The sequence below is a fragment of the Pogona vitticeps genome, chromosome 10, assembly GCF_051106095.1.
Source record: "Pogona vitticeps strain Pit_001003342236 chromosome 10, PviZW2.1, whole genome shotgun sequence".
Classification (NCBI taxonomy): domain Eukaryota; kingdom Metazoa; phylum Chordata; class Lepidosauria; order Squamata; family Agamidae; genus Pogona; species Pogona vitticeps.
The window spans coordinates 13,760,203-13,775,320 of NC_135792.1; the positions used below are offsets into that span (position 1 = coordinate 13,760,203).

The following is a 15,118-nucleotide window of genomic DNA, read 5'->3' on the forward strand; positions in this document are numbered from 1 at the left end:
TTAACTTTCGTTGCAGTATACTTCCAAAATTCTTTTGTTCTCACATTCTGGCTTGGGGTGTTCCGGGCTTTGTGCCAAAATGGTCCTGTCCCAGCTAGTGCTCATGATGCAGGCTTCCGAGCTGGATATCTCAGCTCCTCACCGATACCCTTAGCTCATAACACTGCCACCACTGCTCAACATCTTTCTCTCCTGAAAGACATCTTCAGGTCCCTTTTGGAGCCCTTCTGGCTGGGTAGAGATCGGTAGGTCCCAGGAGCAAAGCCTGGGTATGTCCAAACTTTGCCTCAGCAATGTCCCACCTCCAACTCAGTTTAACAGCTAACCTCATGAAATGTAAGATGACACAAACCAAAGTACAGTATCTTGATCTTGTTGTAGGGAATGGAGAGAGAGAGAAGAGTTTATTTATCAACTATAAGTCATTAAAATACGTTAAAATAAAATAAAAGCAGCAGGTGGGATAATTAATTAAAAGAAAATACAATAAGACGTAAATAGGAATCAAAGAGACAAATGTACAGGGAACAAGCGAGCTCGGATGTTGATTGCAGCCAGGGCAAAGTTTGCCACGTTTAAGGTAGTATTGGCGTTAATGTCAGCCAGGAGCCAACAGGGAATGGAAAGGTACAGTCCATTCATACAAATGTGGATAAGGTTGCAAAGTGGCCTCAACGCCAGACAAAGAGACATGCACAACAATTCTTAGGAGTCATGAGCTGCTACTGCTAACCAACCTCACTGGGAAAAAAGCATCACATCATATTCCATGAGACCTCCAAGGCTTTTCAGATGCTCAAATAAGACTTTTAACAAGCCCCAGTCTGATGGGCAGAAGCATTCTATCCCTCTACCTTAGCTACAGGCTTAACCTTCAGTCTTGGAATTTTTATATCATTGTAAGAGAAGCCCTCATAGTGTGAGGGGTGCTCATTTCCTCAGTATGATCTGTTAGGAAATGACTTTAGTCCTGGGATTATTCATGCTCTTCTTTAGCTCAAATGAAGAACACTAATCTGTGCCTAAACTAGTGAAATCTAGCACTATAGTCATATGCCTTTTGTGTCCGATTTTGACACAAGGATACCTATGATAATGTTGACTCAGCAGGGACCATGGCATGAAGAAGTCAGTGGTGGTCCATCCCTCTTGGAGGGGAAGCCCTGTGTAGGAGCCCTCTGAAGGGCCCCAAGTCGGCCTAACTGCTGTACCTTCTTACACCTCTGAACACCAGGATGACCTTCTGAGGACCATTATGCGCTGAAAGGTCATGCCACAGACAGCAAAGCTGAATACCCTGCTAGAATCAGCCTTTGAAGACAGTTCAATGTTGAAAGGGCTTGCCCTTAGTTTCTGAAAGGCAAAGAACATTTCAGAAGCAGCAAGACTCCCAGAGTCCAGGGCAAGGCAGGATGGAAAATTTAGAAGAGTCTGAAAGGGAAGAGAAGTGGAATGAAGATATGAAAAACAGGTAGGAAGAATCAGAGGGAAGCGTGGGGATGACAAGAGCTGAAGGCATTCAGTGGCAGAAGACTGTAGAGGCAGAAGAAAAAGGTAAGACTGTCAGTTCGGCCCAGTAATTGTTATGTGCTGTAAGTTGCCTCAGACTTATGGCAACCATATGAGTGAACAATCTCCAAAATGTCCAATCCTCAACAGCTTTGCTCACCTCTTGTAAATTCAAGGCTGTGGCTTCCTTTAAGGCAGGAGTCTCAAACTCAGTTTACCTGGGGGATGCTGGAGGCAGAGTCTGACTGAGGCTGGGCCGCATCAGATTTTTCACCAGGCGGAGCAAGAGCCCGAGGAAACCGCCCGAGAGTTTCCTTAACCTGGCTGGGGCTCTGAGCAGGAGGAGGGAGGGCGTGCAAGCCCTTGTCTCTGGCCACTACCCCCTCCGGCTCCTTCTTCATTACCACCACCACCACCACCAGCAGGATGAAGCAGCAGAGAAAGGAGGGAGCGCCAGCGACCGTGGAGGGCACGACATGAACAGGATCGCCTTGCCAAAGGAGAAAAGCCCCCATCAGTACCTACAAAATTAAACAGAACAGGGTGGGCCCCTCCACAGGTGTGCGCGTGCACACACAAACACACACACACACATACGGAGGTCTGGCAACCTTTCTCTGAGGGCCCCCCCAAAAAAGGTGCACTCAGCAGCAGCAGCTACCCCCACCACAACAGAGGAGCAAACTTTGTGAGGCAAGCCCAGGCAATCTCCAGAGCCGAGGCGCTGAAGCAGGAGGAGGAGGAGGGAGTACCAGCAGGCACTGAGGCGGCTGCTGGCCGGGCTGGTGCTGGGGGTGCCGAGAGAGAAAGAGAGCCAGAGAGCCACTTCCCTGGAAGAGGCAGTGGCGGCGGTAGCTGCTGTTGGAGGCGCTCTTCGAGGATGGGCCGGGAGCAAGCTCCGGTCTCAGGCATCGCTCAGCGGTGGCTCGGGTGCTCAAGGAAAAGGGCCAGCAGCATGCCTCGCTCGCCCTCTCTCCCCCGAGACAGCGCCTCTTGCACCCTCCATCTGGAACTGCAATCTGCCAGCTGGCAGATAGTCGAGCTGGCTGGAGGCTGCAGTTCCGGATGGAGGTTGGAAGAGGTGCTGTCTTGGGAGAGAGCCAGCGAGCGAGGTGAGGCTTTATTTGACTTGACAACAGGGAACATGTGGCCACTTCAGGGGGGCAGGCAAGGCAGGGGCCACAAACTATCGTCTGGCGGGCTGCAAATGGCCCCTGGGCCACATGTTTGAGACCCCTGCTTTAAGGTGTCAAACTACATCTTCTTCTGCTGTCTTCCAACTTTCGCAGCAGTGTTGTTTTTTCCAGAGAATCTTGTTGTCTTATGATTATTTATTCTTCTTTGTAACCTCTGTGAATGCACACGATAGGGTTAAGTCCGCGCCTGCGCTGGGCTTCTCGGAACGTTCTAGAGCTTAGGAGAAAAAATTGAATAATTAAGTGTTGCCCCTACAGCGCATGCTCCGCCAACCCGTAACCTCAGTTCCATTTTACCACCTTCACGTACGGAACTTCTCTGCTAGAGCTCTCACTTTTGACCGTTTATCAGGTATTTCTGGTATGACTTTGGCTTTTAGAACGACTATTCTTTATCTGTTGCCCCTCTTTCGGATTGTGCTTGACCTCGGACTGTACCTTCGACTACGTTTTGGATTTTTCCCACTTGGATTCCGTTCCCTATTTCACTGCTACCGTGAGTTTTGCCTCTGGATTCCCTAGTTTATGTCCCCCTCGGGCTCCCTTAAAAAGTGCACCTCGTGTAACTCCAGGCTACCGTCTTCGGATGGACATGAGTACTGTGTCCTCTGTTTGGGTGAGGTGCATTTGGTGCAGTCTTGCAGGGAATGCAAGAAGTTCCCGCGTGCAGATCTTAGAGCTAGGCAACAACAGCTCAAACGCCTTCTGTGGGATGTCATCCTTTCAGCTTACCAGACTAGCGTCATGGAGGTGTCTCCTCCCCATCCTTCGGGGGCCAGGGCGAGCGATTCTACCAACCCACCCCCACCGCCTCCTAAGTCAGGAAGACCTGCTAAAAAGACGGTGCCCTCAAAATCTAAGGCTGCCCTACCAACAGCTGATCCATCTAGTAGCGCCTCCCAGGGCACATCTAAAGAGGCTCCCACTGGCAAATCCTCTTCAAAGTCGGCTAAGTCTTCCAAGGAACCTGCAAAGAAAAAGAAATAGAAAGTGCCCCTTAAGCCTAAGAAGGACGGAGCACGTGGAGGGCTTGATCTCCAATGCCCGATCATCCCTAACTCGCCTCCCTCCCCCATCTTGGAAGAGGTCGAGAGCGTGCACGAGTTGGGTGGGGACAACAGAGATTCTCTTCCACCTCGACAACCACGGGCAACGGCGGGAGCGCAGAGCCGTTTGCCCAGCCCTAACCCGCTAGATGGCATACCAATATCTAGCACTGGTTTTGCCCTACACAGCCCTGTTTCCACCGGGCGGGCGTTTTCAGTGGTTTCTCGTTCTCCTACGCCAGTTTCACCACCTCATAAGAGAACAACCAAGACAAAGCATATCTCTCCACCTCACGACAAACGCCGCCATAGGGAAATAGTCATTCTACCTAGACCCTCTCGTCACCGGGACAGAGCCTCCTGGGAGGACTCTTATGTCATTGATCTTAGCCGCCATCATCGGCACCGAGCAAGGGACACTGATTCTGATTCCCTTTTGGATGACGGAGCCTACCACTCGCATAAGAGAGTGCGCTACGTTTATGCTTCCTCCTCCTCACCATCTCCTTCCCCCCCTAAACATCGGGATCAAGAAACGTCCAGAGCCTGAAAGCACACGGATAAAATAAAGTGGGATCATCCTAAGCCGCAGGCTGGCCATGACCATGGGGCCAAACCTTCCGTTCCATCAGGCACATCGGGCAAGCAGTCTGCAGCTGCCTCAGCGTCAACCGTAACCACGGGGAAACCCAGGGCTCATGGAAAGAGACCACTTTCTCCACCTCCCCCATCTCTATTGGAAGAAAGGGGATCCTCAGTGAGTTCGGTAGCACCCTTGATTACTCCCATTGAGGGTTCGGACAATGAGTCCCTCTCAGGAGCCCCCTCAGAGTTTGACGCCTCAGATATTCAGGCACCTGCATCTTCTGAAGATTTTTCTTCATATGTTCAGAGGGTGTCTCGAAGGGATAAAGCTCTTAAGCTTGACATTGAACCCCCCCCCCCCCCGCAGAGGATCTTGTCTTTGGAATTGTTGATAAGGACAAAGCGCCTCCACTCAACATTGCACTTGTTCCATCCTTGCTGGCCATTATCAAGGAGTCCTGGTCTACCCCAGCCACCTCTACGCAGGTCACTTGTAGAGTTCAAAATTATTACAAAACACATGGTGAAGATGTGGTTTTTCTAACCAAACACCCAGTGCCTAATTCAATCATCGTCCAGTCTAACCAATCTAAGACATCCTCAAGAGCACAGATTAGTCCCTCCAATAGGGAAGGCAGAAAGCTCGACGTCGTCGGCAGAAAGATGTACTCTTTCACCACTTTTCTTATTAGGGTGGCTAATTACCAGGCAGCCATGGCAGCGTATCAACACCAGCTCTGGGAGAGAGTACTTCCTGTCCTCCAAGAGATTCCAGAGGACTTGAGAGCCCCCTTACTCAATACATTTGAAGAGGCAAATAATGTAGCCAAACACCAAGTGTTAGCCTCACGTCACTCTACTGACATTGCATCTAAGACCATGACTTCTTCCATCATATTGCGTCGCCATGCTTGGCTTCGGTCATCAGGCATCAATGAAGATGCTAAGAATCGAATTGAGGCCCTCCCGTTTGATGCCACGGGAGTATTTAATGAAAAGACTGACGAGTCAATGGAAAGCTTTCACAAGATGAAAAAGACAGCAAAATCCTACACCATATATCAGCAGCCAAAATTCCAGTCATTCCAATGGCGCAAACCATACAGCACACAAAGCTACTTACCTTCTACTTCGCAAACGTACCGGCCATTCAAACAGCAGTCCCAGTCTCGACTCCCTCATGCTTCTTCCAGGTCTCTTTCTTTCCGCTCTCAAGCTCAGGGTCAGCGACATCAGTCATACCGCCCTCCTGCCAAGAAAACCAGACATTATCTTTGACTCCACAATCAAAGAGATACGTCACCCCTCTCACATACACCTAGCTCCATTCCTTCACAACTGGTCTGTTATCACAACCGGTCTGTTATCACAACCGACAAATGGGTCCTCGACATCATCCAGTCCAGGTATCACCTGGAATTCTTAGAACTTCCCACCTTGGGACGTATCAGACATACAACTTTCGATCCAGACTTACAAATGGAAATTTTCAATTTATTTCAGAAACATGCAGTAGAGCTAGTTCCTCACGAGCACGCCACCAACGGATTCTTCTCAAGATACTTCGCTTTTCCAAAAAAGGACGGAGGCATTCGTCCTATCCTAGATCTCTGGAAACTAAACCGTTACCTACTTGTAAGAAAGTTCTGCATGGTCACAATAGAGACCATTCTTCACCTCCTTCGTCAGGGCGACTGGTTCACCATCATAGACCTTCAAGATGCTTATTTTCATATTTCTATTCATCCTCATCATCGCAAGCATCTGTGTTTCTATTTTCTAGACACCGCTTATCAGTTCTGCACACTCCCCTTCAGTTTATCTACTGCCCCTCGCACATTTACAAAGTGCATGGCCCCAGTCGCCGCATACCTTCGCATGCACAACATCAACGTCTATCCTTATATAGAGGACTGGCTAATTGTGGCAGATTCTCCAGAAAACGCAGCTCACAGCACTGCATTCGTTTTAGAAACCCTCGAATCGCTCGGACTCCAGGTAAACAAGTCAAAGTCTCACCTTCACCCATCACAAATTACGGAGTACATAGGCACCTCGATCAACTCCATCACAGCACGTATCACGCTTCCCCCCCAGCGCATCGCCAAGATCTGAAGAGCAATCCACCGGTTTCGTCCCCACAGGACAGTGTCAGCCCATCATGCTCAACATCTCCTCGGGCTTATGGCCTCCACTACCGCCGCTTTTCAGCATGCTCGACTAAAAATGAGATCCTTACAGGCATGGTTTCTCACGTTGTTCAATCCACTAACGGACGATCCACGCAAACGTCTCAGAGTAACGCCGGAACTCTGGCAACAACTCCAATGGTGGACATTTCCTCCCCATCTCCTCATCGGTCGCCCATTCCGACCACTCCAGCTTACAGCCCAAGTGACAACAGACGCCAGTCCTGTGGGCTGGGGCGCTCATTGTGGCGACCACAAGATTCATGCCCTCTGGTCCCGCACGGAGCAGAAACTTCACATCAGTCAGCTGGAGATGTGGGCAGTCATAAAAACTGTTCGAGCGTTTCTTCCACTTCTATGCGGACAAGCCGTTCAAGTGGTTATGGACAATACGACCACAATGCATTACATAAACAAGCAAGGAGGCACCCGCTCCCTCCGTCTTCTTTACCTAGCAGTTTTTCTGTGGGAGTACTGTTACACCAATCACATATTCCCAGTGGCTGTCCGCATCCCGACTTCCGACAACCAGTTGGCGGATGCACTCGGACGCCTAATTACACAGACCCACGAATGGGAACTCGATCAATCCGTTTTCCTCCAAATCTGCCAAAGGTGGGGAAATCCACACATCAATATGTTTGCAAGCAGCAACAACAAAAAGTGCACCAGATACTGCTCCAGGACAGGTTGCGGCCGCGACTCGCTAGGGGATGCATTAAGGGTTCCGTGGGAGGAGACACTTCGCTACATGTTTCCCCCTCTTCCTCTTGTTCATTGAACCATAGTCCGCATTCGCCAGACCTCAGCAAATGCCATTCTCATAGCGCCCTTTTGGCCACGTCAAGTGTAGTTCTCCACACTGAGAAACATGGTGGTCGATTACTTCGACCTTACAAGCATCCTGCACCTCCTCATGCAGAATGACGGCAGGCTCCACCATCCAGATGTCCTGTCCCTCCATCTGACAGCCTGGAGGATTCTTCCATGATCAGAAGCGTCCTGGAAAAGGCCAGAAAACCCTCCACTAACACTCTATATACTTACAAGTGGAAAAATTTCTGCAACTACGCCTCCTCTAACGGTTTTCAGCCCTCCCCAGTCTCCTTGTCGGATCTCCTCCACTACTTGAAACACCTGTTCGACCTTGGTTTGTCTGTATCTACCCTCAAGGTCTACATATCGGCTATTGTGGCACACCAGCCTCGCAATTGCAATGCAGTGAAATCCTCGCACCCTACATTAAAACTCTTCCTGAAGGGACTCTCCAATCTTTGCCCTACAGTCAGATCGCCTCTGCCTCAGTGGTCACTTCACCTCATCCTTCATTATTTGGCACAACCCCCCTTTGAGCCATTAGTATCTTCAGATTTTAGGCTCCTGTCGTTTAAGATCCTTTTCCTCATTGCTATCACTTCGGCTAGGCGCGCTAGTGAGTTAGCAGCACTCAAGGCAGATCCTCCTTCAATTTTTTTCTGGATAAAGTGGTACTCTACTTGGACACTGCCTTTCTACCCAAGGTGGCATCTACTTTTCACCTAAATCAACCTCTGGTTTTACCGATGCTTTTTCCTAATCCATCCTCTCCAGCTGAAAGACTACTTCATAGCCTTGATGTGCGAAGGGCATTAGCATTTTATATCTCACGGACTAAAAGCTTCCGTCTTTCTAACAGACTTTTTGTTTGTTTTCACGGCCAACGCAAGGGACATGCTGCCTCGTCTCAGACCTTGTCGCGTTGGCTCGTTTCCAACATTACTCTCGCTTATGAGCTGGAAGGCAAGACACCTCCTGCCACTATCAAGGGCCATTCCACACGAGCAATGTCAACTTCTATGGCCCTACTGAAAGGAGTGAACCTAGTGGACATCTGCAGAGCTGCAACGTGATCCAGATCCTCCATGTTTATAAAGCATTACCGCCTGGACCTCCGAGCTAAAAGAGAGGCCAGTTTTGGGAGAGCTGTCCTTATGTCGTTACTTCAGTGACGGCCCTCCTCCGGTAAGATGGCTTGCTAGTCACCCTGTCGTGCGCATTCACAGAGGTTACGAAGAAGAGGAGGTTACTTACCTGTAACCATAGTTTTCAAGTAAACCTCTGTGAATTCACACTTTCCACCCAGCCTCCCCTCTGTCCGTCACTGATTAATTGGCTCTATGTCTATAGGAGCTTACCTCTGGTAGATAAAATGGAACTGAGGCTATGGGCGGGCGGAGCATGCGCTGTAGGGGCAACAATTATTCAGTTTTTTCTCCTAAGCTCTAGAACGTTCCGAGAAGCCCAGCGCAGGCGCGGACTTAACCCTATTGTGTGAATTCACAGAGGTTTACTCGAAGAACTATGGTTACAGGTAAGTAACCTCTTCTTTCATTTTAATATTGCCCATCTGATGTGCTCTAAGTAGGACAGCTTCAGGTTCAACATCTTTGCCTCCACCCAGCAATACTTGCCTGTTTTTACCCCACCCCTTAGTATGTGTGCATGATACAGTGGTACCTTGACTTGCAAATGTCGTACTTACGAACATTTCAAGTTACAAATGGCTCCATTCGCAAAATTTTGCTTTGACTTGGGAATGGAACTTCGACTTAAGAATGAAAAAAGAAAACTTCCCTGCCCTTTTTTTAACCTAAGGACATCTTAGGTCAAAAGGAGAAAAAATAAAAATATCTCCCCCTTGTGGTAGAGTATGGATTAACCGGCTTTGCGTTAGTTCCTATGGGAACCAATACCTCTACAGTGGTGCCTCGCATAGCGATGGCTCCGTATAGCAATGAAATCGCTTTGCGATGGACTTTTTGCCATCGCAAGAGCGATCGCTTTGCGATCGCCCCTATGGGGAATATTCACTGTGTGATGATCGCAGGGAAGCGATCATCACAAAGCCCCCATTTTCGCACAGCTGACCGGCAGTTTCATAATGGCCGCCGGAAAAACAAAATGGCCGCCTGCTGTTTTGCTTCGCTTTAGAGGCACCGAAAATGGCCGCCCCATGGAAGAACTTCACTTTAAGGTTAGTTTTTAGCCCATAGGAACGCATTGAAGGGGTTTCAATGCGTTTCTATGGGCTTTTTAAAATCACTTAGCAGCGATTTTTGCTGCACGGATTAACATCACTAAGTGAGGCACCACTGTACTTGCGAACAGCGCCTCAGCATAAGAACGAAAAACAGCCAGAATGGATTAAATGGTTTTCAAAGCATTCCTATGGGAAATTTTGCCTTGATTTAACAAACTTTTCGACATGAATGCCGTTCAAATATGGATTAAGTTCATAAGTTGAGGTACCACTGTATTGATTGTTCCATCCAAAAAATTAGTAAGGAAGATGCTTATGTTTTGTGACAAATTGGAATGAAGAATTTTGTGTGTAGTTTTGCAAAGGGATTTTTCAAAGATGATAGCTCTATATAGATGGGTTATCTTAGGATAGTTTCAACTTCTCATTTTTGCTTGGTGTACCACATGGCGTTGTGAGTTGTAGCTAATGCCACAATGGGAGAGTTGAGTAAGCTTCCAGTACCATCTCTTGTGAATGTGTTGACAGGGAAATCCAATTATCTTCAGTGCTAGATACTCCTGTATTACCGTATTTTTCGCACCATAAGACACACTTTTCCCCCACAAAACTGGGGTGGAAAGTCTGTGCGTCTTATGGAGCGAAGAAAACAGATTATATTTTCCTGTTTTCTTCTCCTAAAAAATTGGCGTGTCTTATGGAAAGGTGCGTTTTATGGAGCGAAAAATATTCTGTTTTGTTTCTGGTGCTAAAGTTTGTTAGAAACATGAATGGTCTTTGCTAACTCAGTCATAAATCACAAGACTGGGATGTCTTTTGTTTGTTCCCTAGGATGTAATACTGACTATCCCTCCTTTGATACAAGGTGTAACAGTTTCCGTACAGGGAGATCTACCAACAGGCCAGTATGTTTTCACTTTTTATATTTTATGTGCTTACACAGAGAAAAGACTGAACTGATTTTATTAAATTGAAAACACAATAATGAAAATGTTGATTGGCTTAATAAAGCAAAATTAACCCATTTCTATTTAATTCCACTTGATCATATCCTCTCAGAAATATACCTAGGTATGTATTTCACTTGAGTATTTATGAACTCAGTATATTCTTATATTTACCAGGAATTTGTATAAGAAAAACAAGATATTTATTTTCCTGTAGTGGAGAAAGACATCCTGCAGATTGCATTCCCCATCCTACTTGCTTCTATAGGCAGGAACTGCTGACCAATCAAGTGTCTCTATGGTTCCCCTTATACGGAAGAGGCAACCCCTTGCTCAACTACATTTTGTTCCTGTCAGTCCTTTCTTCCCTCTGTAGCTTTTCTTTCTTTTTAATTCTACTCTACTTTTAAAAAATGCTATTTCCATATAACTCTCTGTTCTCTTCTGCCTTCATTACCTATCTGCCCTAAGGCACCCCAGACAATGGCAGAGGTTGAGGGACAAGAAAACAGTCTCATCCAGGTCTCTTGAGGGTCTCATATTCCTCAGTGTAAAGTATTACCCTTCCCTCCCTCATTTCAGGCTGGCCATGAGTGCAGCTGAGGAGGAACGAGAGCTCTTTAGCTTCTCTAAGGAGACCTGCCATGTAGTCAGGGAGATTTCCCTGCTAAAGGAGCACAGCCTGTCCACTCAGGGATTCAAAGGGTTGCAAGAAAACTGCAGCTGTGTCTGATGCAGTCTTGGAAGGGGGAAATACTCTGAGATCCCGTATTGGTAGAAACCAAATATATTTTAAAAGTCCTTCATTCCACCCCAGGAAAGGAAGACATTTCAAAGCATTCAGAAGGCAGGCAAGGCAGACTCCTCCTCAGGGGAGCAAGTTAAAATCCCCTCCCAGGCTGCCAGGCCAAAACTCATTTCTGTCAAACATGGGTTGGAACAAGGAGCAATGTAAATAAAGCCAGGCTCTCCAAAAGTGTTGTGTGTGTCTCCTGAATGTTATACAGATGAAGGAGCATCACACTTTGGACCAAAGGGTCTTGGATACTATCAAATGGGGATACAGGATAGAACTAATTAAGCCATCTTCAAGATTGGAGATGTCACCACAGTTACCACAGTCAGGCAGGAAGAATACCAAATCGTCAGAGCCATAGGACACCTATTAGAGATAGAAGCAATAGGATTACCACTCACTCAAGAGTACTTGGGTTACTGCTCAGTATTTTTCATTGTGCACGAAGATCCCTTACCCAGAGATGATCAGCAATTAGTAGAAGATGCAGATTTTGAATGGAGACAGTGTGGTCCATACTAGAGCCCCTAAAACAGGAAGACTTCCTAGTGTTATTATACTTCTGGTCGAAGTAAGTTGAAAGGGGAATTTGATCTGTAGGATGTTGTCCTTCTACTATAGAAAATTAGCGTCTCACAGTGAGTACCAGTGTTCTTTTTCATTATTTATGTACTGTTCCCCTGATTGATTATATATTCACTTACAATATATCTCAGATTTTAGGTGTGTTTTTCATCATTTACACCATGATTGGGATCCAGACAGTCCTGTGTATTAGCAGAGGATTTTCCCACACATGCTAGGGCAGGAATGTGGCCAGTGCTTACAAGCTTCTCTGATCATTCCCTTTGTCCTCTAAGATTGGCTTTTCAGGGGACAACATAAAGATGCTTACTGGAAAGCCCCATCAACCAGCACAGCATTCCACACACAGCTATTTAAATCCCAAACACACAGGGGATGTCTGTGAAAACGTTTTTCATTTTGACATGGCTAAGATATTTTTCAGGGAAGTCTGCATCTTGTTTTGGTATCTTATGCAGAAAAACTACTGAAATGCAACAAATGGAGAAAGATCTTTCTGAGAAAAATCCTGGTGTGAAGTAAGTCTTTTGTTTTTATTTTACGGTTCTGCAAATTCTACACTTGCTAACTTAGTGAAAGTGCTTCTTGTTCATCATCTTCTGTGATGCACACCCCCGGGGTTAATGTGCCTGCACAATCCACCATCTTCTAGAACCTGCAAGCCCAAAGCTCTCTCCTCCCTTCACACCTATAGTTCATGCTTAGCCTTCTTTCCTCAGTTTGTATCTGTCTGCCACTGCAGCAAGATCTTGGAGCCTAGAGTCATGCTAAAACCAGTACTTCAAGCCCTGATTTCATTTTACAGTGGTGCCTCGTCTAACGAGCGCCCCGTTTAATGACGAATCTGCATAGCAATGGCTTTTTTGCCATCACTTTTGCGATCGCATTGCGATGTTGCCTATGGGGAAAAATCGCTTTGCGATTTTTCCCCATAGGCCCCATTTTCCCCCAACTGAGCGGCAGGAGCCTCCGAAGGACCGCTCCTGCCGCTCAGCTGGGGGAAAATGCCGGCAGTGGCCCCAGAAGGACCCTTCCGAAGGGTCCTTCCGAGGCCACCGCAGGTATTCCCCTTCGGAGGGGGCATTTTCCCCGAGCTGAGCAGGAGCCCCGCCGCTCAGCTGGGGGAAAATGTCGGCGGTAGGCGGCGGCCTCAGAAGGACCCCGAAGCCACCGCCGACCACCGACATTTGCCTTCCAAGCTCTCAAAGGGCTCCCCTCCGACATTGGAGAAAGCCCTTTGGGAGCTCGGAAGGCTCTCATTGGCGGTGGGGGCAGGGTAGGGTGGATCCAGATGGCTTCCAGGCAAAGCACTGGAAGCCTTCTGGACCCCCCACCCACACTGCCGCCGCCGCTTGAAGTGCTTTGCCTGGAAGCCATCCGGATCCACCCTACCCTGCCTCCGCCGCCAATGAGAGCCTTCCAAGCTCTCAAAGGGCTTTCTCCGGGAGTCAGACCATGGCTGGGTTAGGCGGCACGGGGTGGCTTCAAGTGGCAGCGGCAGGGGGGAGGTCCGGAAGGCTTCCAGTGCTTTGCCTGGAAGCCATCTGGATTCACCCTGCCCCCGCCGCCGGGATCCGCGCCGTGCCCGGCTACCCCAGCCATGGTCGGACTCCCGGGAGTCCGACCATGGCTGGGTTAGGCGGCACAGGGCAGCTTCAAGTGGCGGCGGCAGGGGGGGTCCGGATGGCTTCCAGTGCTCCCCTTCTCCCGCTCCACCTCCTCCTCTTCCTCCGAGGAAGAGGCAGCGGGCGCTCAGCCCAGGGCCGGCGGCGAGCGGTGCTTTGGCCGGCTCGCTCCTCCCGGGGCGGTGGAGGCGGCGGGCGAAGAGAAAGGGCCGGGTGCCTGGCCCCCCCAACTCCCCTTTCACCTCCTCCTCTTCCTCCAAAGGCCGGCCACCGGCCGGCTTGATCTTCCCGGGGCAGCGGAGGGGGAAGGGAAAGAGCCCTGCCGCGGCCGGGCGCCTGGCCCCCCGACTCCCCTGTCACCTCCTCCTCTTCCTCCAAAGGCCGGCTGCCAGCCGCTGGCCGGCTTGATCTTCTCGGGCAAGCGGAGGGGGAAGGGGGAAGGGAACGAGCCCTGGTGCAGCCGGGCGCCTGACTCCCCGACTCCCCCTTCTCCTGTTCTTCCTCCAAAGACCGGCCACCGGCCGGCTTGAGCTTCCCTGGGAAGCGGAGGGGGAAGGGAAAGAGCCCTGACGCAGCTGGGCACCTGGGCCCCCGACTCCCCCTTCACCTCCTCCTCTTCCTCCGAGGAGGAGGCGGCGGGCGCTCAGCCCAAGGCTGGTGGCGAGCGGCACTTTGGCCGGCTCGCTCTTCCCGGGGCGGCGGGTGAAGGGAAAGGGCCAGGCGCCTGGCTCCCAGACTCCCCCTTCACCTCCTCCTCTTCCTCCAAAGGCCGGCCAGCGGCCAGCTTGATCCTACCGGGGCGGCGGAGGGGGAAGGGGGAAAGAAAAGAGCCCTGCCACAGCCGGGCGCCTGGCTCCCTGACTCCCCCTTCACCTCCTCCTCTTCCTCCGGAGGCTCCTTCCAAGCGCCCGCCGGCCAGCTGGGGGGAAATGCCAGCTGATTGGCGGTTCCAAAATGGCTGCTCGCTCTTTTCTGGGCAGATTCCTCGTTTACCGAGGCGGCGAAAATGGCTGCCCCTATGGAGGATCCTCACTGAACGGTGAGTTTTTGCCCCATAGGAACGCATTAAACAGGGTTTTTCTTTCCGTGTAGTGATGTTTCTGGATAGCGACATTAATCCTGGAACGGATTAACGTCGCTATGCGGGGCACCACTGTATTTGCTCAGATTTACTTACCTTTCTCCTTTATTTGTGTGTTGGAACTCAGAAAGAATAGGATAACTTCTGATTCTTCTTCGTGGTCTCTGTGAAATCACACTAATGGGTTAAATCTGCTCTTGTGCAAAGGCCTCGGAATATTCTAGAGCTTAAAGTAACACTTTTGGTTCCACCCCCCAGGACCTCATGGTCCGCCCGCCCTAACAGTTACCTCAGTTCCATTTTTTCTGCTGCTGCAGTTAGGTCTCCTAGCTAGAGCTCCGTGAAATCACTGGAAATTCATTTTCTTTGGCTCTGTTTCGTTTACAGAACGATAAGGAAAGTACAGAGACTTTATTTATTTAGGAGGGGAGGTGTTTTTGTCGTCCTTCGTGAGGGGTTTTTTTTCCCTTCCCCCCTCCCCTTATTTTTTCCCTTGGACTGTTTCCCGTATTTTTTGTATGGCCTCCAGGGCTTCTAGAT

General features: G+C 49.3%; 1 protein-coding gene across 2 annotated transcripts in view; it reads left to right on the forward strand.

The window, feature by feature from the left end:
• The window catches only part of TDRD12 (tudor domain containing 12), a 149,179-nt gene that overhangs the window by 37,166 nt on the left and 96,895 nt on the right, over positions 1-15,118 (forward strand). For both annotated transcript variants that reach the window (XR_013538552.1, XM_078380351.1), the window contains exons 10-11: positions 10,376-10,449; positions 12,331-12,390. Coding sequence is in view for 1 of the 2 variants with exons in the window: in XM_078380351.1 (XP_078236477.1) it covers positions 10,376-10,449; positions 12,331-12,390 (134 nt within the window). In the remaining variant the exon portion in view is untranslated. The remainder of the gene's footprint in view (positions 1-10,375; positions 10,450-12,330; positions 12,391-15,118) is intronic.